Consider the following 25,300-nt stretch of genomic DNA (forward strand, 5'->3'; position numbering starts at 1 on the left):
TTATAGCATTTTTTTTTCTTTAGTCTTGAGTCAATGATTCAGAGAGCAATTTTAAATGTGAAAAAAAAGACCTGAAGTTTAATATATTTATTAGAACCTCAACTGAATTAAATCTGCATTATAAAAATAAACGAATCATTTTTATTTTAGTACTCATGTAATGTGACAATTCAAATAACAGAATCTGTTTAAAATATTTTAAACAATATTATACAAAAATATGGTACAATTTTTAAATCACGGGTTTTCTTTTCCTCTTAATAGTTTTATACAAACCAGTCTTAAAAATAAAATGATTATCTAGTGAGAATTATTCTGAAATATCAATATTGTGATAATGATAGAAACTAAAACATTTAAATGAAGAAACACATGCTACCATCCTTCCAGAAATCTATAAAACCAACTAGTTTAAGTAGAGGAAACAGAAACAATGTATTATACAAAATGTTATCTGCAGCAAAATGAATTAAGGCACATTACAGATTAATAAATTAACCTGTAAAGACCAATTGACTTGTTTTAATTTTTTCTGTATTTCCATCAGTCTATGCACTATTACGAGTCAATGAAACATAATGAAGCCCAGAGACTGAGTCAGCAGGTTCTGTGACCAAGCCTGATGCAAATGGGTGTGAAGTGGAGGAACTGGGTGAGAGACTAAAGGTGTGAATGGAGAAAAGAAAGGGAATGGGCTCTACCTTTGTCTGCCTAACTTCCCAATCATGGCACAGTCAGCAGGGCACAAGCTAGACAAAGGCTCTCTAAGAAGCAAAATGCCTCCATAGGAGGGAAGTGGTAATACGCAAGATGACAAGGAAAGTGTTCTCACAAAATTTGATTTGGTACTGACATAAGCATAGATATACAGACAACTGTATTGGAATTGAGAATCCAAAATAATCTCTCACATTTGTGGAGAACTGATGGTCAACAAGGGTGCCAAACAGTTAAATGGAACAAGAATACTCTTTTTAACACATGGTATTGGGACCACTGAATATCCACGTACAGAAAAATAAAATCAGACCTCTACGTCATAGCATATATACAAAGTTAACTCAACATGTAAGAGTTCAAATTATAAAACTCAGGGAAAAACAAAGATGTATGTTTTAGTGACTAGATTTGCAATGTTTTCTCAGATATGACACCAAAGGAGAAAAGCAGATTAACTGGACTTCTCCCAGACAGTGAAAAGGTAAGCTATGGAATAGGACAAATACTTGCAAACCCTTTATCTGATAAGGGATTTGCACCTAGGATATGAAAATAACTCTTACAATTCACTTATAAAAAGACAATCCAAAACCAAAACGAGCAACAGAATTGAAAAGGCAGTTCTTCAAAGAAGATATATGAGTGAAAAATAAGCATAGGAAAAGATGCTCAACATCATTCACCATAAAAATGCAAATCAAAACCACAATGAGACACCATTTCACACCCACAAGTATGGCTATAATAAAAAAGACAGATGATGACAGATGTCGGCAAGAATGTAGAAAAACATCAGAACCCTCAAGCACCACTTAGGAAAATGTAAAATGGTGCAGCCACTTTAGAAAACAGACTGGCAGTTCTTCAAAAGTTTAAACAGATTTACCATATGTAAGTATATACCATTCAGAAGTATATACCCAAGAGAAATGAAAACATAAATAAAAGGCTCTACTGTTAAATCAAAATTCCCAAACCACTACATTACCAGCAACTGTTCCTGTTCAGCTGCTTTACCAAATACTGTCACATGGTTAGATAGTATGGCATCTCAGAAAAGCTGACCCAGAGATTACATATGTAAATTCCAGTTCTGGCTGCATAATGAAGGCAGGCAAATTTAGACTTTTTCTCATAGTGAGGGGGAAAAACGGAGCATTTGATTCTTCTACTAGGTTAAGTGCTTTCAATTTTATATTTAATAACTTAAAATAGTTAGATTAAAAGCTTCATTATATCAGTATTTCTAATGAGAAATTAATTGGTATGGTATAAACAGCTAAAATATTTTAATTGATACAAGGGTAGGTACCATGCATATTAACTGTTAGTTCCCCTTAGACAAACTTATACTTAGAAGGACAAGATTATGTCTCATGAAAAAAATGTAAAATAAGGGGCTAAATTTAAATTGTTCTGCACAGACTAGATAACAAATGCCGATCAGGGTAAAGGCCAATGAGAACAGTTAGAGCTTCAGGAGAATGGAGGTGTGAGCAGCTTTGAGTAACGCAGGATTTCAGGCAAGAGGATCAGGAACTGAGAAACAGAAAGGACACATGAGAAAAGGTCAAGAGATGGTGAGATCAGCCCAACTAACTCAGGATAAAATTCAGTGGCAGGGAAATAAAAACCTATGTTCACCCAGGAACTTGTAAATGAATGCTCATAACATCATTAACAGTCAAGAAGTGGATATAACCCAAAGGTCCACCAACTTATAAATAAGTGGTTATGCCACACCACAATAGTGGAGTATTGCTGACAATAAAAAGAAATGAAGATCATTAAAGATGGAGGCATGAGAGGTGAGGCAGAGGCTTCCTCCTAAAACCACATAAAATATGAAAATATAATTAACACAACTAATCCTGAGAGAGGACTAAGCCAGACTGCATACACCTGGAGAAACAAGCAGACCTCACGGAACAGGGTAACGTACCAAAGCTGTGACCCGGCGGGACCCAAACCCTTCCTCCACCCCAGCTCACCAGTGGTAAGAAGAGAAACAGAACGGGGAAGGCCTGGAGGCCTGGGACTACAGAATACCTAACTCCTGAGATCTGTCGTGGGAGCACAAACTGACATTTCTTGGTGCTTTCGTGATACCCTCGTGAGTATGGGATTTGAAAGCTGAGACAGGCAGAATTCCTGGAGAGACTGAGATTCCAGCCACTTGTGGAAAGCAGGAATCCATATCCGGCTGCTCTGGGACAAAAGTTTATACCTGTGTGCTCGGCCCACTGATTCAGGCAACAGAGACAGGCAGAGCAGCCAGGAAGCAGAAAACAGCTCTTTCCTCCCCCCAGGCACCAAACCACTCCCCTGAGACCCCCAAAATTGCTTCGGGGCAGAGCAGCTCCAGAGAATAGAGCTTCTGGACACTAGAGGGTGCCATACACAAATATGAAATGCCAAAGGAACATGGTGCAGAGTAAAATTAATGTAACTTCAGAGAAAGATTTAAATGACATGGACCTTATGACTCTTCCTGAAAGGGAGTTCAAAATAAAAATCATCAACATGCTAATGGAAGTACAGAAAGACATCCAAGAACTGAGTAATGAATTCCGGTTGGATATCCAACCATTAAAGAGCACAATGGAGGGTATTAAAAGCAGGTTGGATATGGTGGAGGAGACGATAAATGAAATAGAAACTAGAGAAGAGGAATACAAAGAAGCTGAGGCACAGAGAGAAAAAAGGATCTCTAAGAATAAAAGAATATTGAGAGAACTGTGTGACCAACCCAAACAGGACAATACTCGCATCATAGGGGTGCCAGAAGAAGAAGAGAGAGAGTGAGAGATATAAAGTGTCTTTGAGGAGGTAACTGTGGAAAACTTCTCCAATATGGGGAAGGAGATAGTCTCTCAGGCCATGGAGATCCACAGATCTCCCAACACAAGGGACCCAAGGAAGACAACACCAAGACATACAGTAATTAAATTGGCAAAGATCAAGGATAAGGACAGACTATTAAAAGCAGCCAGAGAGAGAAATAAGATCACAAAGGAAAGCCCGTCAGCCTAACATCAGACTTCTCAGCAGAGACCTTACAGGCCAGAAGGGAGTGGCATGATGTACTTAATGCAATGAAGCAGAAGGGTCCGGAGCCAAGATTACTTTATCTGGCAAGATTATCATTTAAATTTGAAGGAGGGATTAAACAATTTCCAGATAAGCAAAAACTGAGAGAATTTACCTCCCACAAACCATCTCTACAGTGTATTTTGGAGGGACTGCTATAGATGGAAGTGTTCCTAAGGTTTAATAGCTGTCACCAGAGGTAATAAAACCACAGTAAAGAAAATAGAACAGTTAGTTAATTACTAAGCAAATGCAAAATTAAATTAACTATCCCCAAAGTCAGTCAAGGGATAGACAGAGTACAGAATATGATACCTAATATATTAAGAATGGAGGAGGAAGACAAAGGAGGAGGAAAAAAAGAACCTTTAGATTGTGTTTGTAATAGCATACTAAGTGAGTTAAGTTAGACTCTTAGATAGTAAGGAACTTAACCTTGAACCTTTCATAACCACGAATTCAAAGCCTGCAATGGCAATAAGTACATACCTATCGATAATCACCCTAAATGTAAATGGAATGAATGAACCAATCAATCATAGACACAGAGTCACTGAATGGATAAAAAAACAAGACCCATCTATATGCTGCCTACAAGAGACTCACTTTAAACCCAAAGATATACACAGACTAAAAGTGAAGGGATAGAAAAAGGTATTTCTTGCAACTAACAGATAAAGGAGTCAATCCAACAAGAAGATATAACCATTACAAATATCTATGCTCCCAACACAGGAGCACCCACATATGTGAAACAAATACTAACAAAATTAAAAAGGGAAATAGAATGCAATGCATTTATTTTTGGAGACTTCAACTCTCCACTCACTCTGAAGGACAGATCAACCAGACAGAAAATAAGAAAGGAGACAGAGGCACTGAACAACACATTAGAACAGATGGACCTAACAGACATCTACAGAACTATACACCCAAAAGCAACAGAATACACATTCTTCTCAAGTGCACATGGAACATTTTCAAGAATAGATCATACTAGGCCACAAAAAGAGCCTCAGTAAATTTAAAAAGATTGAAATTGTACCAAACAGTTTCTCAGACCACAAAGGTATTAAACTAGAAATACATTATGCAAAGAAAATGAAAAATCCCACAAACACATGGAGGCTTCACAACATGCTCCTAAATAACCAATAGATCAATGACCAAATAAAAACCAAGATCAAGCAATATATGAAGACAAATGATAATAATTCAACACTGCAAAATCTGCTTGACACAGCAAAGGCAGTGCTAAGAGGAAAAGTATATTGCAGTGCAGCCTACTTCAGAAAAGAACAATCCCATATGAACAATCTAAACTCACAATTAAAGAAACTAGAAAAAGATTCACAAATGAGGCCCAAAGTCAGTAGAAGGAGGGACATAATAAAGATTAGAGCAGAAATAAATAAAATTGAGAATAAAACAATAGAAAGAGTCAATGAAAAAAAGAGCTGGTTCTTCGAGAAAATAAACAAAATAGATAAACTCCTAGCGAGACTTATCTAGAAAAAAAAGAGAGTCTACACACATAAACAGAATCAGAAATGAGAAAGGAAAAATCACTATGGACACCACAGAAATAAAAAGAATTATTAGAGAATACTATGAAAAATTACATGCCAACAAACTGGATAACCTAGAAGAAATGGACAACTTTCTAGAAAAATACAACCTTTCAAGGCTGACAAAGGAAGAAACAGAAAATCTGAACAGACCCATTACCAGAAACGAAATTGAATGGGTAATCAAAAAATTACCCAAGAACAAAACCCCTGGACCAGAAGGCTTCACCACTGAATTTTTTCAAACATTTAGTGAAGACCTAATACCCATTCTCCTTAAAAGTTTTCCAAAAAATAGAAGACGGGGAAGTACTTCCAAACTCATTCTGAGGTCAGCATCACTCTAATACCAAAACCAGGCAAAGACACCACAAAAAAAGAAAATTACAGACCAATATCCTTGATGAACATAGATGCAAAAATACTCAACAAAATATTAGCAGACCGAATTCAAAAATACATCAAAAAGATCATCCATCATGATGAAGTACGATTTATTCCAGGGATGCAAGGATGATTCAACATTTGAAAATCTATCAACATCATCCACCACCTCAACAAAAAGGACAAAAACCACATGGTCATCTCTGCAGATGTTGAAAAAGCATCTGACAAAATTCAACATCCATTCATGATAAAAACTCAACAAAATGGGTATAGAGGGCAAGCACCTCAACATAATAAAGACCATATATGACAAACCCACAGCCAACATTATACTTAACAGCAAGAAGCTGAAAGCTTTTCCTTTAAGCTCGGGAACAAGACAAGGATGCCCACTTTCCCCACTTCTATTCAACACAGTACCGGAGGTCCTAGCCATGGCAATCAGACAACACAAAGAAATACAAGGCATCCAGATTGGCAAGGAAGAAGTTAAACTGTCCCTGTTTGCAGATGACATGATATTGTACATAAAAAACCCTAAAGACTCCACTCCAAAACTACTAGATCTAATATCTGAATTCAGCAAAGTTGCAGGATACAAAATTAATACACAGAAATCTGTGGCATTCCTATATACTAATAATGAACTAGCAGAGAGAGAAATTAGGAAAACAATTCCATTCACAGTTGCATCAAAAAGAATAAAATACCTAGGAATAAACCTAACCAAGGAAGTGAAAGACCTCTACTCTGAAAACTACAAGACACTCATGAAAGAAATTAAAGAAGATACCAATAAATGGAAACACATCCCGTGCTCATGGATCGGAAGAATTAATATTGTCAAAATGACAATCCTGCCTAAAGCAATCTATAGATTCAATGCAATTCCCATCAAAATACCAACAGCATTCTTCAACGAACTTGAGAAAATCATCCTAAAATTCTTATGGAACCACAAAAGACCTCGCATAGCCAAAGCAATTCTGAGAAGGATGAATAAAGCTGGGGGCATTACGCTTCTCAACCGCAAGCTCTACTACAAAGCCACAGTAATCAAGACAATTTGGTACTGGCACAAGAACAGACCCATAGACTAATGGAACAGCCTAGAGAGCCCTGATATAAACCCAACTATATATGGTCAATTAATATATGATAAAGAAGCCATGGACATACAATGGGGAAATGATAGCCTCTTCAACAGATGGTGTTGGCAAAACTGGGCAGCTACATGCAAGAGTATGAAACTGGATTATTGTTTAACCCCATACACAAAAGTAAGCTCAAAATGGATCAAAGACTTGAATGTAAGTCATGAAACCATAAAACTCTTAGAAGATAACATAGGCTAACATCTCCTGAAGATAAGCATGAGCAACTTCTTCTTGAACACATCTCCTCCAGAAAGGGACACAAAAGCAAAAATGAACACATGGGACTACATCAAACTAAAAAGTTTTTGTATGGCCAAGGACATCATCAACAGAACAAAAAGGCATCCTACAGTATGGGAGAATATATTTGTAAATGACATATCCGACAAGGGGTTAACATCCAGAATATATAAAGAACTTACACGCCTCAACACTCAAAAATAATATAACCTGATTCACAAATGGGCTTAGGATATGAAGAGACAGTTCTCCAAAGAAGAAATTCAGATGGCCAACAGACACATGAAAAGATGCTCCATATCACTAATCATCAGGGAAATGCAAATTAAAACCACACTGAGATATCACCTCACACCAGTAAGGATGGCCAGCATCAAAAAGACTAAGAACAACAAATGCTGGCAAAGATGTGGAGAAAGGGGAACCCTCCTACAGTGCTGGTGAGAATGTAAGCTAGTTCAACCATTGCGGAAGGCAACATGGAGGTTCCTCAAAAAACTAAAAATAGAAATACCATTTGACCCTGGAATCCCACTCCTTGGAATTTAACCAAAGAATACAACTTCTCAGATTCAAAAAGACATATGCAACCCTATGTTTATGGAAGCAACCTAAGTGTCCATCAGTAGATGAATAGATAAAGATGTGGTACATATACACAATGGAATGCTATTCAGCCATAAGAAAGACACAAATCCTACCATTTGCAACAACATGGCTGGAGCTGGAGGATATTATTCTCAGTGAAATAAGCCAGGCGGAGGAAGACAAATGCCAAATGATTTCCCTCATTTGTGGAGTATAACAATGAAGCTAAACTCAAGGAACAAAATGGCAGCAGACTCAGACTCCACAGATGAACTAGTGGTTACCAAAGGAGAGGGGTGTGGGAGGGAGGGAGAAAGGGATTGAGGGGTATTATGTTTAGTACGTATGTTGTGGGGGATCACGGGGAGAACAGTGTAGCACACAGAAGGCACATAGTAAATACATGGCATCTTACTACCCTGATGGTCAGTGACTGCATTGGGGTAGGGGTGGGGACCTGATAATATGGGTGAATGTAGTAACCACACTGTTTTTTCATGTGAAACCTTCATAAGGGTATATGTCAATCATACTTTAATAAAAAATTTTTAAAAAAAAGAAATGAAATACTGATATGTGCAGTAACATGATGAACCCTGAACACTTTATGTCAACTGAAAGAGCTAGTCACAAAGGACCACAAATTGTCATTCCATTTGTATGACATATCCAGAGTAGGCAAACCTTGAAGACAAAATGTAGAATGTTGGCTGCCTGGGGCTAGGGAAGGTGGGAGCTGGGGGTGATGGCTGAGGGATGTGGGTTCCTCATTGGGGTGATGAAAATGTTCTACTTGATTGCAGGGACAGTTACATAAGTCTGTGAATTTACTCAGAGATACTGCATTGGACATTTTAAATGGGTGAATTGCATGGTGTATGAATTATATCTCAGCAAGACTTAAAAAAGTCCAATGGCTGGATGTAGATAATTTTCTTAATTCTCTATTTTGGGGTACATACTGTACATAATGTGAATCTACATTTTTACAGGATATCTAAAGGGGAAAGGAAATGATGGAAGTATTTAATTTCAACCAGTTTATATAATGACCTTTTGTACAAATTATCCTGAAATCTACAAAATAAATATACACAGATTCTATATCCATTCACAACAGTGAAGATGAGAAAAATGACAATTTTCTGAAACATTTCATTAAACATTATCCTCTGATTTTATCTGGCTTCCTTTGTCATGGCAAAAGAGATCTATATTAAAACAATGTTTGATACTAAAAAGACAAAGTCTCAACTGATGTGAGGAATGATGCATAATCATCAGCTTTTCTGAGGTAAATGTAAGAAAAAATGTGTAATATAAAAGGCAGGACTAAAGTCAGAGTTTAAGAAGTAAGTAGGAGGCGGAGCCAAGATGGCGGCGTGAGTAGAGCAGTGGAAATCTCCTCCCAAAAACACATAGAGCTATGAAAATATAACAAAGAAAAATCTTCCTAAAATAGAGACCACAGGACACAGGACAACATCCAGACCACATCCACACCTGCAAGAACCCAGCGCCTTGTGAAGGGGAGTGCTTTTTGGAAATCTTAAAGGGGCAGGACAGGTCACTTAGACCAGAAGCAGGGAATCTGGGGATCTCTGGGCACTCTAATCCCCTGGGCAGCAGGGAGCACAGAGGCCCCTTACGGAGATAAATAGTCTCCTGGCTGCTCCCCCTCCAACGGGGCTCCACCATTTTGGAGGAACAGCCCCAGCCAGGCCAAGCCCACAGCAACAGTGGAGATAAACCCCAAAGCAACTGGGCAGGAAGCAGAAGCCCTGTCTGTGCACAGCTGCCCAGCACAAGCCACTAGAGGTCGCTATTCTCCCAGGAAAAGGCTACAAACCAACAAGAAGGGAAGCTCTTCCAGCGGTCACGTGTACCAGCTCTGCAAACTATCTCTATCACCATGAAAAGGCAAAACTACAGGCAGACAAAGATCACAGAGACAACACCTGAGAAGGAGACAGACCTAACTAGTCTTCCTGAAAAAGAATTCAAAATAAAAATCATGAACATGCTGACAGAGATGCAGAAAAAAATGCAAGAGCAATGGGATGAGATGCAGAGAAAAATGCAAGAGCAGTGGGATGAAGTCCGGAAGGAGATCACAGATGTCAGGAAAGAGATCACAGAAGTGAAACAATCCCTGGAAGGATTTATAAGCAGAATGGATAAGATGCAAGAGGCCATTGAAGGAATAGAAGCCAGAGAACAGGAACGTATAGAAGCTGACATAGAGAGAGATAAAAGGATCTCCAGGAATGAAACAACACTAAGAGAAATATGTGACCAATAAAAAAGGAAAAACATTCGTATTATAGGGATACCAGAAGAGGAAGAAAGAGGAAAAGGGATAGAAAGGGTCTTTGAAGAAATAATTGCTGAAAACTTCCCCAAACTGGGGGAGGAAATAATCGAACAGACCATGGAATTATACAGAACCCCCAACAGAAAGGATCCAAGGAGGACAACACCAAGACACATAATAATTAAAATGGCAAGGATCAAGGACAAGGAAAGAGTTTTAAAGGCAGCTAGAGAGAAAAAGGTCACCTATAAAGGAAAACCAATCAGGCTAACATCAGACTTCTCAACAGAAACCCTACAGGCCAGAAGAGAATGGCATGATATACTTAATGCAATGAAACAGAAGGGCCTTGAACCAAGGATACTGTATCCAGCACGACTATCATTTAAATATGATGGTGGGATCAAACAATTCCCAGACAAGCAAAAGCTGAGGGAATTTGCTTCCCACAAACCACCTCTACAGGGCATCCTACAGGGACTGCTCTAGATGGGAGCACCCCTAAAAAGAGCACAGAACAAAACACACAACATATGAAGAATGGAGGAGGAGGAATAAGAAGGGAGAGAAGAAAAGACTCTCCAGACAGTGTATATAACAGCTCAATAAGCGAGCTAAGTTAGGCAGTAAGATACTAAAGAAGCTAACCTTGAACCTTTGGTAACCACTAATCTAAAGCCTGCAATGGCAATAAGTACATATCTTTCAATAGTCACCCTAAATGTAAATGGACTTAATGCACCAATCAAAAGACATAGAGTAATAGAATGGATAAAAAAGCAAGACCCATCTATATGCTGCTTACAAGAAACTCACCTTAAACCCAAAGATAAGCATAGACTAAAAGTCAAGGGATGGAAAAACATATTTCAGGCAAACAACAGTGAGAAGAAAGCAGGGGTTGCAGTACTAATATCAGACAAAATAGACTTCAAAACAAAGAAAGTAACAAGAGATAAAGAAGGCCACTACATAATGATAAAGGGCTTAGTCCAACAAGAGGATATAACCATTCTAAATATATATGCACCCAATACAGGAGCACCAGCATATGTGAAGCAAATACTAACAGAACTAAAGAGGGAAATAGACTGCAATGCATTCATTGTAGGAGACTTCAACACACCACTCACCCCAAAGGATAGATCCACCGGGCAGAAAATAAGTAAAGACACACAGGCACTGAACAACACACTAGAACAGATGGACCTAATAGACATCTATAGAACTTTACATCCAAAAGCAACAGGATATACATTCTTCTCAAGTGCACATGGAACATTCTCCAGAATAGACCACATACTAGCTCACAAAAAGAGCCTCAGTAAATTCCACAATATTGAAATTCTACCAACCAATTTTTCAGACCACAAAGGTATGAAAGTAGAAATAAATTCTACAAAGAAAACAAAAAGGCTCACAAACACATGGAGGCTTAACAACATGCTACTAAATAATCAATGGATCAATGAACAAATCAAAATAGAGATCAAGGAATATATAGAAACAAATGACAACAACAACACTAAGCCCCAACTTCTGTGGGATGCAGCGAAAGCAGTCTTAAGAGGAAAGTATATAGCAATCCAGGCACACTTGAAGAAGGAAGAACAATCCCAAATGAATAGTCTAACATCACAACTATTAAAACTGGAAAAAGAAGAACAAATGAGGCCTAAAGTCAGCAGAAGGAGGGACATAATAAAGATCAGAGAAGAAATAAACAAAATTGAGAAGAATAAAACAATAGCAAAAATCAACGAAACCAAGAGCTGGTTCTTTGAGAAAATAAACAAAATAGATAAGCCTCTAGCCCAACTTATTAAGAGAAAAAGAGAGTCAACACAAATCAACATAATCAGAAATGAGAATGGAAAAATCACGACAGACTCCACAGAAATACAAAGAATTATTAAAGACTACTATGAAAACCTATATGCCAACAAGCTGGAAAACCTAGAAGAAATGGACAACTTCCTAGAAAAATACAACCTCCCAAGACTGACCAAGAAAGAAACACAAAAGTTAAACAAACCAATTACAAGCAAAGAAATTGAAACAGTAATCAAAAAACTACCCAAGAACAAAACCCCGGGGCCGGACGGATTTACCTCGGAATTTTATCAGACACACAGAGAAGACATAATACCCATTCTCCTTAAAGTGTTCCACAAAATAGAAGAAGAGGGAATACTCCCAAACTCATTCTATGAAGCCAACATCACCCTAATACCAAAACCAGGAAAAGACCCCACCAAAAAAGAAAATTACAGACCAATATCCCTGATGAATGTAGATGCAAAAATACTCAATAAAATATTAGCAAACAGAATTCAACAGTATATAAAAAGGATCATACACCATGACCAAGTGGGGTTCATCCCAGGGATGCAAGGATGGTACAACATTCGAAAATCCATCAACATCATCCACCACATCAACAAAAAGAAAGACAAAAACCACATGATCATCTCCATAGATGCTGAAAAAGCATTTGACAAAATTCAACATCCATTCATGATAAAAACTCTCAGCAAAATGGGAATAGAGGGCAAGTACCTCAACATAATAAAGGCCATATATGATAAACCCACAGCCAGCATTATACTGAACAGCGAGAAGCTGAAAGCATTTCCACTGAGATCGGGAACCAGACAGGGATGCCCACTCTCCCCACTGTTATTTAACATAGTACTGGAGGTCCTAGCCACGGCAATCAGACAAAACAAAGAAATACAAGGAATCCAGATTGGTAAAGAAGAAGTTAAACTGTCACTATTTGCAGATGATATGATACTGTACATAAAAAACCCTAACGACTCCACTCCAAAACTACTAGAACTGATATCGGAATACAGCAAAGTTGCAGGATACAAAATCAACACACAGAAATCTGTAGCTTTCCTATACACTAACAACGAATCAATAGAAAGAGAAATCAGGAAAACAATTCCATTCACCATTGCATCAAAAAGAATAAAATACCTAGGAATAAACCTAACCAAGGAAGTGAAAGACTTATACTCTGAAAACTACAAGTCACTCTTAAGAGAAATTAAAGGGGACACTAATAAATGGAAACTCATCCCATGCTCATGGCTAGGAAGAATTAATATCGTCAAAATGGCCATCCTGCCGAAAGCAATATACAAATTTGATGCAATCCCTCTCAAATTACCAGCAACATTCTTCAATGAATTGGAACAAATAATTCAAAAATTCATATGGAAACACCAAAGACCCCGAATAGCCAAAGCAATCCTGAAAAAGAAGAATAAAGTAGGGGGGATCTCACTCCCCAACTTCAAGCTCTACTACAAAGCCATAGTAATCAAGACAATTTGGTACTGGCACAAGAACAGAGCCACAGACCAGTGGAACAGATTAGAGACCCCAGAAATTAACCCAAACATATATGGTCAATTAATATTTGATAAAGGAGCCATGGACATACAATGGCAAAATGACAGTCTCTTCAACAGATGGTGCTGGCAAAACTGGACAGCTACATGTAGGAGAATGAAACTGGACCATTGTCTAACCCCATATACAAAGGTAAACTCAAAATGGATCAAAGACCTGAATGTAAGTCACGAAACCATTAAACTCTTGGAAAAAAACATAGGCAAAAACCTCTTAGATATAAACATGAGTGATCTCTTCTTGAACATATCTCCCCGGGCAAGGAAAACAACAGCAAAAATGAGCAAGTGGGACTACATTAAGCTGAAAAGCTTCTGTACAGCGAAAGACACCATCAATAGAACAAAAAGGAACCCTACAGTATGGGAGAATATATTTGAAAATGACAGATCTGATAAAGGCTTGACGTCCAGAATATATAAAGAGCTCACACGCCTCAACAAACAAAAAACAAATAACCCAATTAAAAAATGGGCAGAGGAACTGAACAGACAGTTCTCCAAAAAAGAAATACAGATGGCCAAGAGACACATGAAAAGATGCTCCACATTGCTAATTATCAGAGAAATGCAAATTAAAACTACAATGAGGTATCACCTCACACCAGTAAGGATAGCTGCCATCCAAAAGACAAACAACAACAAATGTTGGCGAGGCTGTGGAGAAAGGGGAACCCTCCTACACTGCTGGTGGGAATGTAAATTAGTTCAACCATTGTGGAAAGCAGTATGGAGGTGCATCAAAATGCTCAAAACAGACCTACCATTTGACCCAGGAATTCCACTCCTAGGAATTTACCCTAAGAACGCAGCAATCAAGTTTGAGAAAGACAGATGCACTCCTATGTTTATCGCAGCACTATTTACAATAGCCAAGAATTGGAAGCAACCTAAATGTCCATCTGTAGATGAATGGATAAAGATGTGGTACATATACACAATGGAATACTACTCAGCCATAAGAAGTGGAAAAATCCAACCATTTGCAGCAACATGGATGGAGCTGGAGAGTATTATGCTCAGTGAAATAAGCCAAGCGGAGAAAGAGAAATACCAAATGATTTCACTCATCTGAGGAGTATAGGAACAAAGGAAAAACTGAAGGAACAAAACAGCAGCAGAATTACAGAACCCAAAAATGGACTAACAGGTACCAAAGGGAAAGGAACTGGGGAGGATGGGTGGGCAGGGAGGGATAAGGGGGGGGAAGAAGAAGGGGGGTATTAAGATTAGCATGCATGGGGGTGAGGGAGAAAGGGGAGGGTGGGCTGCACAACACAGAGAGGACAAGTAGTGACTCTACCACACTTTGCTAAGCTGATGGACAGTAACCGTAATGTGGTTGTTAGGGGGGACCTGATATAGGGGAGAGCATAGTAAACATAGTATTCTTCAGGTAAGTGTAGATTAAAAATTTAAAAAAAAAAAAGAAAGAAAGAAAGAAAGAAAAGGGGGATTACTCCTTAACAGGATAAAACTATTGGTAAATCAAAGATCAACGCATGCTTTAAATATCCTTAATGTTGATCACTTAAAGGGTGTCAGATGATCAGCTATGGAGGTACTCTTTTCTAATATTCCTTTCTCTTAATTAAAAAAAAAAAAAAAGCAGTTACTGTGTGCTGACCTCCAATGAGTTCTGCACAGTGGTATAGAGGGCATGTCAAAGTGTGGGCAAAGGGTCTGTTTGTTTCTACGCAGAAGATCAAGGCCTAGCTTGGATACCCAGAAAATGAACTAAGATACGATATGAGGAGGAGCTTCCGGCATCAGCACTCTCTGGAGGACTCGTGCCGGGGGATGATCATCAAAAAGCCTCCACAGGGATCCGGACGATGCTGCGGTTGTGGCTGCATCCAGCCCACCGTCTCCTGGACTTGCCATAAGAAGGAGGAGGGAGATGTCTAGGCTGGCATGTGCATACAGTGAGACAACGAATTTGACTGGATCTGTACTGTTGGAACTCAACCAGGAGTTGGGAGGGGTGCAAGTTGTAGCACCCCAAAATCTCATGACTATAGACTATCTATGGTTAAAAGAACATATGGGATGTGAACAGATCCCAGAAATGGGCTGCTTTAATTTGTCTGATGGTTCAAGTACAGTTGGACAATATCCATCATATCATAGACAAATTTTCACAAATGCCTAGGGTGCCTAAATGGTTTTCTTGGCTTCACTGGAGATGGCTGGTAATTATAGATTTGCTTTGTTTATGTCACCGTATTCCTATTATGTTAATATGTGTGTGCAAATTAGTTAGTAGTTTAAAACCTATACATACTTAAGGTACTATACAAGAAGATATGTCAAAGAAATAATCAATCCTCCCAAGTTTCCTTCATATGCTACATCTATAGCTTTTCTTCTTCCTTCCTAATTACAACCCTTAAATAGAATTCGTGCCTCATATCGAATTTACCGAGTATCATAATTCCTCCAGGTGGTAAAGATACCTCGAGACAAGTGCTGGGCATAGAAGCCACAGGGCATAAATCTGCAAAGAAGTAAAAAGCTAACCTTTGCAAACAATATGGCTTCTCTCTCACTTACCAACTTTACATTTCCCTGTATGGCCCCGGAAGATGACTGGTTAGCCAGAGACGGGTAAGATTCCTCAAGGGAGGAACAACCTAAGACAGGCACAGTCGCAGGGGGGCCATCAGGTGAGAATTTGGGGATCAACAGAGGTGAGGCTCAGAACCTCACCCCCCCTGCTTTGAGAGAAATCTTCTGCATCCGTGGATGTCTTGCTGCCCTTGTCTAGCCTGGATTAATACTTAGTCCATAGGCACACACCTGATCATCTGATCATCTACATTTGCCCTCTTACAGCACTAAACTATGTTTTCTACCTTCATCTTGCATCTACCTACCACTTCAGCATTTTATTAAAAATAAAAATAATAATAATAATAGGAGAAATGGGGGATCAACATATAAATCAAGTACAAAAATCAAATGAATATTCATATTTGACCTGATGGTTTATAGGTCATATTGCATGATCAAAACCGAAAGTTTCTGTGATGAATGCCCTTGTACTGTTCACCATGTAAGAATTTATTCACTCTGTAAGAATTCGTTCACCATGTAAGAACTTGTTCGTTATGCTTCAGAAGATTGGAGACTGACGAGAATTAGGCTTGAGATGGATTAATGATTGTACATTGAGCATTGACCCCCCTATACTGAATTTTATTGTTGTTAACAACCATTTGATCAATAAATATGAGAGATGCCCTCTCAAAAAAAAAAAAAGAAGTAAGTACACTGTAAAGACAGTAAAATTATAATAAATTCACTATAATGAAAATACAGAAATTAGTATTCTAAAACACTGTATTATTTAAGCAGCTGTAGATTAAATGTTGTTAATTTTCATACATACTCAACTTCTATATTTATTCAATTTCTTCCTTAAGTACCATGTCTTATCTTGTACATTAGTATGGCAATGTGATGTACCCTCAAGCAAAGCCTCTGACTTAGGCGGTTGTATTACGGTGTCATCCCGTTGTCACTGGAGTTGTCTCACAACTACCTAGTAAGATATTTCTGTTACTGCTTTTATAAATCACATTATTAAATTATGTTAGTAATAAATCACTCTAACATACATGTTTTGAAAAAATATCACCACATTCATCGATTCACCTTTCCCTCATGCATACACATTCCTATTTATTGAATTTGGTGTGATCCTCCTGCCTAGTGAATTCAGCCCCACTATTTGCAGAGCTTTACCACATAGTGAAGTCTCAAAAAAAAAAAAGAAAAAAGGCATGTGAATGGGACTTGGGGTGGTAAATTGTACATTGTGAAAAGTCTTCTCACTTTTTTTCCTAGTAACCTAAATTGATTTGAGTTCCTCACATACTGAATCCACTGCTTGAGTTCTTCCAACAGATTCCCATCTGAGAATGAATGTGAAGTCATGCCAATTGGACTCAGGCCCTAGGTAACCAGGACTCTACCTGCCTCCCTGACCTTGGCTCCTATAACGCACTCCATTCCTGCTATACACAAATCCTGCCACTGCACATTAATCTGAAAAAGAGCCCCAATCACAGATAGTTAGAATTCTCTTTGTACTGGACACACTTTTATCTAGTAAGTTTGTTATGTTCAGACCTAGGTCTTACAATCTCTCTTTAACTACATTTCTCCTTGAAATGAGAATTGTGAGCAAACTATATCTAAAAATGTTTGAAGAAAACTATAAATAGCAGTGGGAAGATTAAATCAAGTGTGGTCTTGCTATATACCTCACCACATTTGTCCTAAATTATGATGTATTGGAGAGTAGATGCCTTTAAACAGAGATCATAATAATATATGATTTGACACTAAAATGCTTCCAAATTCAATTCAAATTGACATGAATCAAAATAAAATTATACAAACTAAAAATGATAAAAGCTACTGAAGGAAAAGGACTATGACATAGAGCACCTGCCCTTCATTTCAAATTAATGCACAGTGGTCCATTTGTGATGAGTTTTAAATTATTTTTTGACTCTAATTTGACTCTTTGATCCTCATTTCCAAACAGTTTTGCATATGAGGAAGATCTGAATATAGGGATATATTCTATCACAATCCTCATTCATTTCTGCAAGGAGTAAAGTTTTACAGACTTCTTATTAAGTGATGATCTACTGACTCTGAAAGGCTAGTTCAAAAGGAAATTTCACCTGAACTAAGTTACAATATTAAAGCATAGTAAACAATATTAAACAAGAAATTAAAAATTTTATATACCTGTGGTTGGTGGTATTCACTTCCATCAGACCTTTCTTCTTCTTCACTGATGTAATTTCTAAGTCTTGTTCTGCTGACAAATGGTATATTTAGTTAAAATGAACTACACAGAATGGCTCAATAAAAGCTATAATCTTAAATAAAAATAGAAAATAACATTTTATCTACTGAGAACTTTAATTAAGCTTAATCTTTAGCTGAATATTTACTTATTCAGGAAATACTTCTAAACTGTCTACAACTGGAACAAATATTTGGGAAATACTAGAAATCACCAGGTTAAAAGCATATAAACATCTCAAAGACTCAGTAAAAAAACCCATTCATCAATAAACAAAACGAATAGAAACAAAACAAAATTTAAAAATACAGTAGAAACATATAAAGCCACAACATACTCTATTTTCTACCTCAAAATTATACCATTTTCACCATCCAAAATACAAACAACAAAAAATGTTGGCGAGGCTGCGGAAAAAGGGGAACCCTCCTACACTGCTGGTGGGAATGTAAATTAGTTCAACCATTGTGGAAAGCAGTATGGAGGTTCCTCAAAATGCTCAAAATTGAAATACCATTTGACCCAGGAATTCCACTTCTAGGAATTTACCCTAAGAATACAGCAGCCCAATTTGAAAAAGACAGATGCACCCCTGTTTATCGCAGCACTGTTTACAATAGCCAAGAAATGGAAGCAACCTAAGTGTCCATCAGTAGATGAATGCATAAAGAAGATGTGGTACATATACACAATGGAATATTATTCAGCCGTAAGAAGAAAACAAATCCTACAATTTGCAACAACATGGATGGAGCTAGAGGGTATTATGCTCAGTGAAATAAGCCAGGCAGAGAAAGACAAGTATCAAATGATTTCACTTATTTGTGGAGTATAAGAACAAAGAAAAAAACTGAAGGAACAAAACAGCAGCAGACTCAGAACCCAAGAAGGGACTGGGGAGGATGGAGTGGGATGGGAAGGATAAGAGGGGAAAAAGGGACAATACAATTAGCACACATAATGTAGCAGGGGAGCACGGGAGGGCTGTACAACACAGAGAAGACAGGTAGTGATTCTACAGCATCTTACTACGCTGATGGACAGTGACTGTAATGGGGTATGTGGTGGGGACTTGATGATGGGAGGACTCTAGTAACCATAATGTTGCTCATGTAATTGTATATTAATGATATCAAAATTTAAAAAAACAGAACCTCTTTTTCCTGTTGATTCAAGTACCTTTCAGGATAGCTTTTTTTCCCTTAAGTCACCTGCTAATATGCCTTATGGATGTAATGTTCATACTACAGGATCTTTAGAAGAAAAATCCACTCTTTCTTGTTCAGGTAAACATATTTACAGCAGCTGCACAGACGCTGAGTGCTTCAGACTCACCTGTCACACACGTGTCGTCAGCAACAAGAAAAACCCCTTTCTCTGGCGATGAACACTTTCAATAAGGTAAAGAGCCAAGAGCTCTTGCCAAATCACCTGTCCTTTCCCAAAGCCACATCAGCATCAGTGGCTGCAGCTCAACATAAAATACACAGTATTTGACGCTAAAACAGGAAATTAAATTGCAATGGCCTGTGCGAGGCTCCTTGCTCTAAGAAGTCATCTCCCCACAATGACGATTCCAAATATTAATTACCAGGCATAACAGACGTCTTCAAAAAGCGAATGTTTACTCGAATAACTAAAAATCATTCATGAAAGCAGTGATTTCAGTGTCAACCCAATATATTAAAAGTTTACAATTGGAAGGAAACATCATGAACCAGTTAAAATCTTGGTATCTGCTTCTAGACAGGAAATCCCACACAAAATCTAAAACTGCCAGGAAAGGTTAAAGAACCTCGCGTGTCGCATCCAGGAGGAGAGGGAGAAAGGGAGCCAGGGAGCCTGGGTAGGGGCAGAGTGTTGACACTCACACACATTTCCTCATTTTACTGGAAGGTACAGCGATCCCACCATAGGCAACTTTATTGCCCTAGTCCTAAAAACTCGTTTTAAAAATAACAGCCAAAAGAAGCCGCTTGGTCCGAAACCTATGCGAAATTCCTTACACAGCCTGGGCTGCAGTGGGCGGCAGGGTCGTTGCCGCCCATTACTATACAAACAGGTACCCGGTCTCCGGGCGGAGAACCTCGCCAGTGCCCGCCGCCCCCGGGGGGACCACTCCCCCTCCACTCGCCACAGGACCTGTCCAGACAACAGCAATGGGCAGACATTTCACTGCTGACTGAACAAGAGGTAGAGAACAGCACAGAATCGCCCCCGAGATAAGCAGACACGCAAAAAACTTAACACAAATCAATAAACACTGCAACTACAACGCTGGCAGAGAGCGCGACCCTCGGGCCGCCCGCCTGCCACCCCAGACTCAGCGCGCCATCCAAGCTCCATTACCCGGGCGCAGCGGTCCGCGACTCCGGCCCGGATAACAACTTCCCAAAGAAACCAAACAGAAAAAAGGCGTCCACGCGGAGCCCCATCCCGGCGGGGAAAAGCAGCTCTCCCGGACGAGGGGATCTGTCTGTGGTGCTTCCCCGTCTCTGAGACCAGGTAACAACTCCACAAAGGCACCTGCTGCCCAGCTCGCCGCCAGCTCCACGTCTCCCACAGCGGCAAGTAGGTGCCCGCTCGTGCCCGGAGTCCCCGGCCGCCCCGCCAGCTCCCCACGGAACGTGGGCCGCACTCCCGGGGCTCGCCTCGCCGTGGCCAGCCGGGACCCGAGAAGCGGGGCCGCTGAGGGCCCCGCGCCTCCCGTCCCGCCGCCCATTCCGCGGACGCCCCTCGCCGGCCGGTCCCAATTTCATCGCCGCCGGCCCAGCCAGGTCGGGACGCGCGCGCGACGACATGGAGCCCGCAGCCCGGCCTGGCCCGGCGAGGGGCTAAAGAATGGGGAAAACCCGCTCCACCCAGCCCAGAAAACTGACCGGCCGCCCGCCCAGCGCGGGGATGCGGCGGCGGCGAACCGTCCCGGGGGGCGGCAGCGGCGGCAGGAGCAGCCACCCGGAAAGAGACCGGGTAAGAGACTCAACGGTTCGGGGAGAGCGTAGCGGCCGCGGCGCGGGTCCGGCAGCTGCGGCAGCTGAGGGGGGCAGGCAGCGCCCCGTTCCATTTGGCCGTCCCTGCTCCGGCCGCCCCAGCTGCCCGGCTCCCCAGTCCCCTCTGCTACTCACCGTTATTGCACCGCTGGCTCGTCGGCTTTCTGCGCTCACACCCGCGACCATCCGTCTGCTACTCCTGGGACCGTCGGACTGCTCGAGCCACGTTCTGCGCCTCCCGGCTCCGCACCTGATTTACGACACTTTACGGCTTTACGACATCATGTTCCTCATACCTAGAGCGGGAACCTTGTTGCTATGGCGAGGACGGTTTGCGCCAATGGTAGAAGCCGCTGAGTCTGCATCCAGCGGCGAGGGAAACGCCAACTTTTTGTTACTTACCAGCCTTTCACCCTTGCCTGCATCCATGTGTTGCATTGCACTGGATATACAGAAGCAGATTAAATAATTTATTTGCACGTAACATTGTGTTGAATGATCGTCTAATGTCTTTGTAAAAGCCTCATATGAAAATATTGGTGGTTCTTTAAAAATATGACAACTCTCTATGAATGCATTCAACTGTATTTAGTTGCCAGCTTCTGTGAATAATTTAAATTGGCTAATCCTCCAAATTAGTGAGTAGTGAAGTTTGGTGAGCAACTTCTGGCTGCAAGGTGAGACAAGGTGAGTGTTCCTAGAAAATGTAATAGCATTTTGTTGGATGCACAAAATTTTATTAGACATAATTGAATACGTTTTGAACTTGATTTTAAAGACATTGTAATAGAAACTCTGTATCATTAGGGTGACTTGCAATGTTTCATGTAAGAAGTTTGGTAGCTCTCCATGCCCATGGGAGGGATGCTCAGCAAATATTTCTGAGGTTCCTTCTAGCCCTGTATGTCTGTATATATGGAACCGTACATAGCCATCTAATCTGCTATATTTCATCATGAGGATGCATGAAACTTTCAGTGGGTCTTGTAGCCTCCAGGAGTAGCCAGACAGAAGACATAATATTCCTCCCTCTGCTTTCAGATCCCCAAAATGTAAAATTTTATCTCAGTCCCTTTATAGGAATCATCCTGGGAGGTGAGCATAGATTCCTTTCTCTGGGACCCTCCCTGATCTAAAATCTTCCCTCTAATTTCCTTTCTCTTTTCAGCTTGAAGCATTTTTATCAAGTATGGGAAAATGGTGGGATATGGATGACAGGGAATGTAAGTTTTACCTAACTTAAACGTTCAACTTCCTTTTTCTTTTACATCTGAATCTCGTCTTATGCACTAAAAAGCCAGAATTCTTAACTGTCTTCTCTGTTTCCTCTGTTACTCTCCCCAGTGCAGAGCAGCAGTTGATGCCCCGCTAAATGGAAATAAATTTGTTTGTAATTAATTGGGTATTCCTATAATGATCCATGTGTCACCCTGTCTATGTCAAGATATATTCTCTGAAAATAAATAACTTACACCATATGCAGAAATCAACAACATAAATATAAGAGCTAAAATCATAAAATTCTTAGGAGAAAACAGCAGTAAATCTTCATGATCTTAGATTTTGCAATGGATATTTAGATCTGACACCAAAAGAATGAACAATAAAAAAATAGATAAATTAAACTTTATCAAAATTAAGAACTTTGTACATCAAAGGGCATTATCAAAAAAGTGAAAAGACAACCTGAAGGGCCCCCACCAGTAAGATGGCAAACTTCTGGCTTCTCTTCAGGGTCCTCGGTTCCTGCCGGCACCACCTGAAGCCCAATCACCTCTTTCCCCCTCCCAATCCCAGCACCGAGCCAATAACCACCAACCCCGTAGAAGTAACACCACAATCACCCCATGCCCCTTCCTATATAACCCAGTACCATTCCCTAATAAAGCGGAATTCTCCAGTGAATTGCTGCTGTGTGCCGCTCCTTTCCTTTCATTGGTGCTGAAACTCGGGAGACGGGATACCCCAACTGGGCCCCGTCTTCCCGCCGACACCAGCAGCAGCTTGCCCTCGTCCTCTTTTTCCGGCACTGGCTCATCACACTCACCACTCCTCTCTGGCCTTTAGGTAAGTTTCCCCCCCGGAGTGGGCCACTCTTCCCTGAACTATCGCAGTGCCATTGACCATGATCGTCCAGCAAGGCCCTGATGCTTGGGGACGAGGAGGGAACTCTCCCCGCCTCAGGCCTTCACGGCTGCGGTGGACCCTCAGGCCCCTCCTCCAAAAACCATAAATCCCCACCTCAGGCCTTCACGGCTGCAGCGGACCCTCAGGCCCCTCCTCCAACAGTCATAAATGCACTCACCGTCCCTTCCATTAGTGCCGAAACTTTTTAAGCAAAATTTCCCTGGGGTGGGCCACTCTCCCCCGAGCTATCGCAGTGCCATTGACCATGATTGTCCTGCAAAGCCCTGATGCTCAGGGACGAGGAGGGAACTCTCCCTGCCTCAGGCCTTCACGGCTGCAGCAGACCCTCAGGCCCCTCCTCCAACAGCCATAAATCCCTGCCTCAGGCCTTCACAGCTGTGGCAGACCCTCAGGCCCCCCTCCAACAGCCATAAACAAGGTGACTCCTTTACGGATGAGAACGCTCCCTTTTTTTCCCCCCTCCTCCTTCTGTTCCATCTGCCGAAATCCATTCTGTCTGCCGAAAATTCCTAGTACTAGGTACCTCGTGACTCCGGCACTCTGCCTTCTTAGAGAAGTCTGGGTGATGACCCACACTTCCTAAGAAATTCCGACTCGTATACAACTTTCCGCAGACAACCAAGGATCATCAGGGACGCCCTTTGTCTCCTTGCGGTCTGCCTCCAGTCCGAGGATCTCCGTTCGTCTTCCCCTGTTTGTCTCCTTCTCTGTCCTTTAGCCATGGGAGCCTCCTCATCCCTCCCTGAAAGTTCACCTCTTGAATGCCTGCTTAAGCATCTGGCTACCCTCTCCCTGACTCCTGATATAAAACCAAAACTTCTCCCTAAATACTGCTCCCAAGATTGGCCAACATACCCCCTAGACAATAATAACCAATGGCCTGCAGGGGGAACTCTTGATCCTAACATCACTCGCAATCTCTTTAACTACGGCCAGCGCCTGAAAAAATGGAAGGAGATTCCCTATATCGAAGCTTTCCGCCTCCTCCTCCCCCCACCCCCCCCAAGTTCTCCTAGCCTGCAAGCCGCCGCCCCGGCAGAAGCCTCCCGGTCACTCCCTTCCCCTTCTTCTCCTACAGCAGCCCTTCTCCCTTCTTCCCCCACCATCTCCTCCCCCACCTCCACCTTTGTCCCCTGCGGATTAAGCCTGAGCCTTTCAGCCCCCCTTTAACTAGGTCCCAGGGGCCTCCTCCATCTTTGCCCTCATCACCTGTTTCTCCCCTGTTAGGGACCATCTTTGTCTTCTCACATGTTTGTAGGGAGAATGGGAAAGCACCTTCCCCCATGTCTGAATGCACCATGGGAAAGCACAAGCTTGAGAACAACTGGTGCAGTGCTTGGAAGTTATCTGTCCACAAAAACATATCTTGTCCTCGAAGACGAGCCAAGACTCCTCACTCTGAAAATAGGGAGACCTTCAAGATGTGTAGAAACACCGCCCCTGTTTCTACCTATGCCCTTCCCCCACTTGCCAATGTGGCAAGAATACAGAACAAACAACATTCTGTTTACACATTCCATACACAACTAATTGGAGCCCTGCTGTAGCTCAGTTGGTAGAGCATGGGACTCTTAACCTTAGAGTCATGAGTTCAAGCCCAACTGGAGCGGCAGAGGAAAGCAAAGCAGCTGAGCTGCTGGCTGGCAACGCGTGGGAGCATCAGCCCTCCCAGTTCTTTCTATCTTTCTTTATTTTCATAGCCCCCCTTCCACACTTCAAGACCTGCTCGACTAGGCGCGGCTGGACCACGTCACTCCCCCACAGACTGAACCAGAAACCTTCAGTCCCCCTTAGACTCAAGCTCGCGGGCCTCCCAAAATTATCGTTCCCCTCTGGGAGGTGGCAAAACCC

General features: G+C 41.0%; 1 protein-coding gene across 30 annotated transcripts in view; it reads right to left on the reverse strand.

The window, feature by feature from the left end:
* The window catches only part of LOC118968312 (uncharacterized), a 78,825-nt gene extending 56,848 nt beyond the window's left edge, over nt 1-21,977 (reverse strand). For 4 of the 30 annotated variants that reach the window (XR_012128236.1, XR_012128235.1, XR_012128225.1 and 1 more), the window contains exons 1-3: nt 21,437-21,976; nt 18,251-18,320; nt 16,878-17,030 (exon numbers count right to left, since the gene is read on the reverse strand). Coding sequence is in view for 1 of the 30 variants with exons in the window: in XM_073229631.1 (XP_073085732.1) it covers nt 16,915-16,917 (3 nt within the window). In the remaining 29 variants the exon portion in view is untranslated. Of the gene's footprint in view, nt 1-16,877; nt 17,031-18,250; nt 18,324-21,436 lie in introns of all 30 variants that reach the window. The other 26 variants (XR_012128231.1, XR_012128233.1, XR_012128240.1 and 23 more) reach the window with 25 other exon arrangements.
* Between the last annotated feature and the right edge of the window lie 3,323 nt (nt 21,978-25,300).

The sequence above is a fragment of the Manis javanica genome, chromosome 2 (assembly GCF_040802235.1).
Source record: "Manis javanica isolate MJ-LG chromosome 2, MJ_LKY, whole genome shotgun sequence".
NCBI classification, from domain to species: domain Eukaryota; kingdom Metazoa; phylum Chordata; class Mammalia; order Pholidota; family Manidae; genus Manis; species Manis javanica.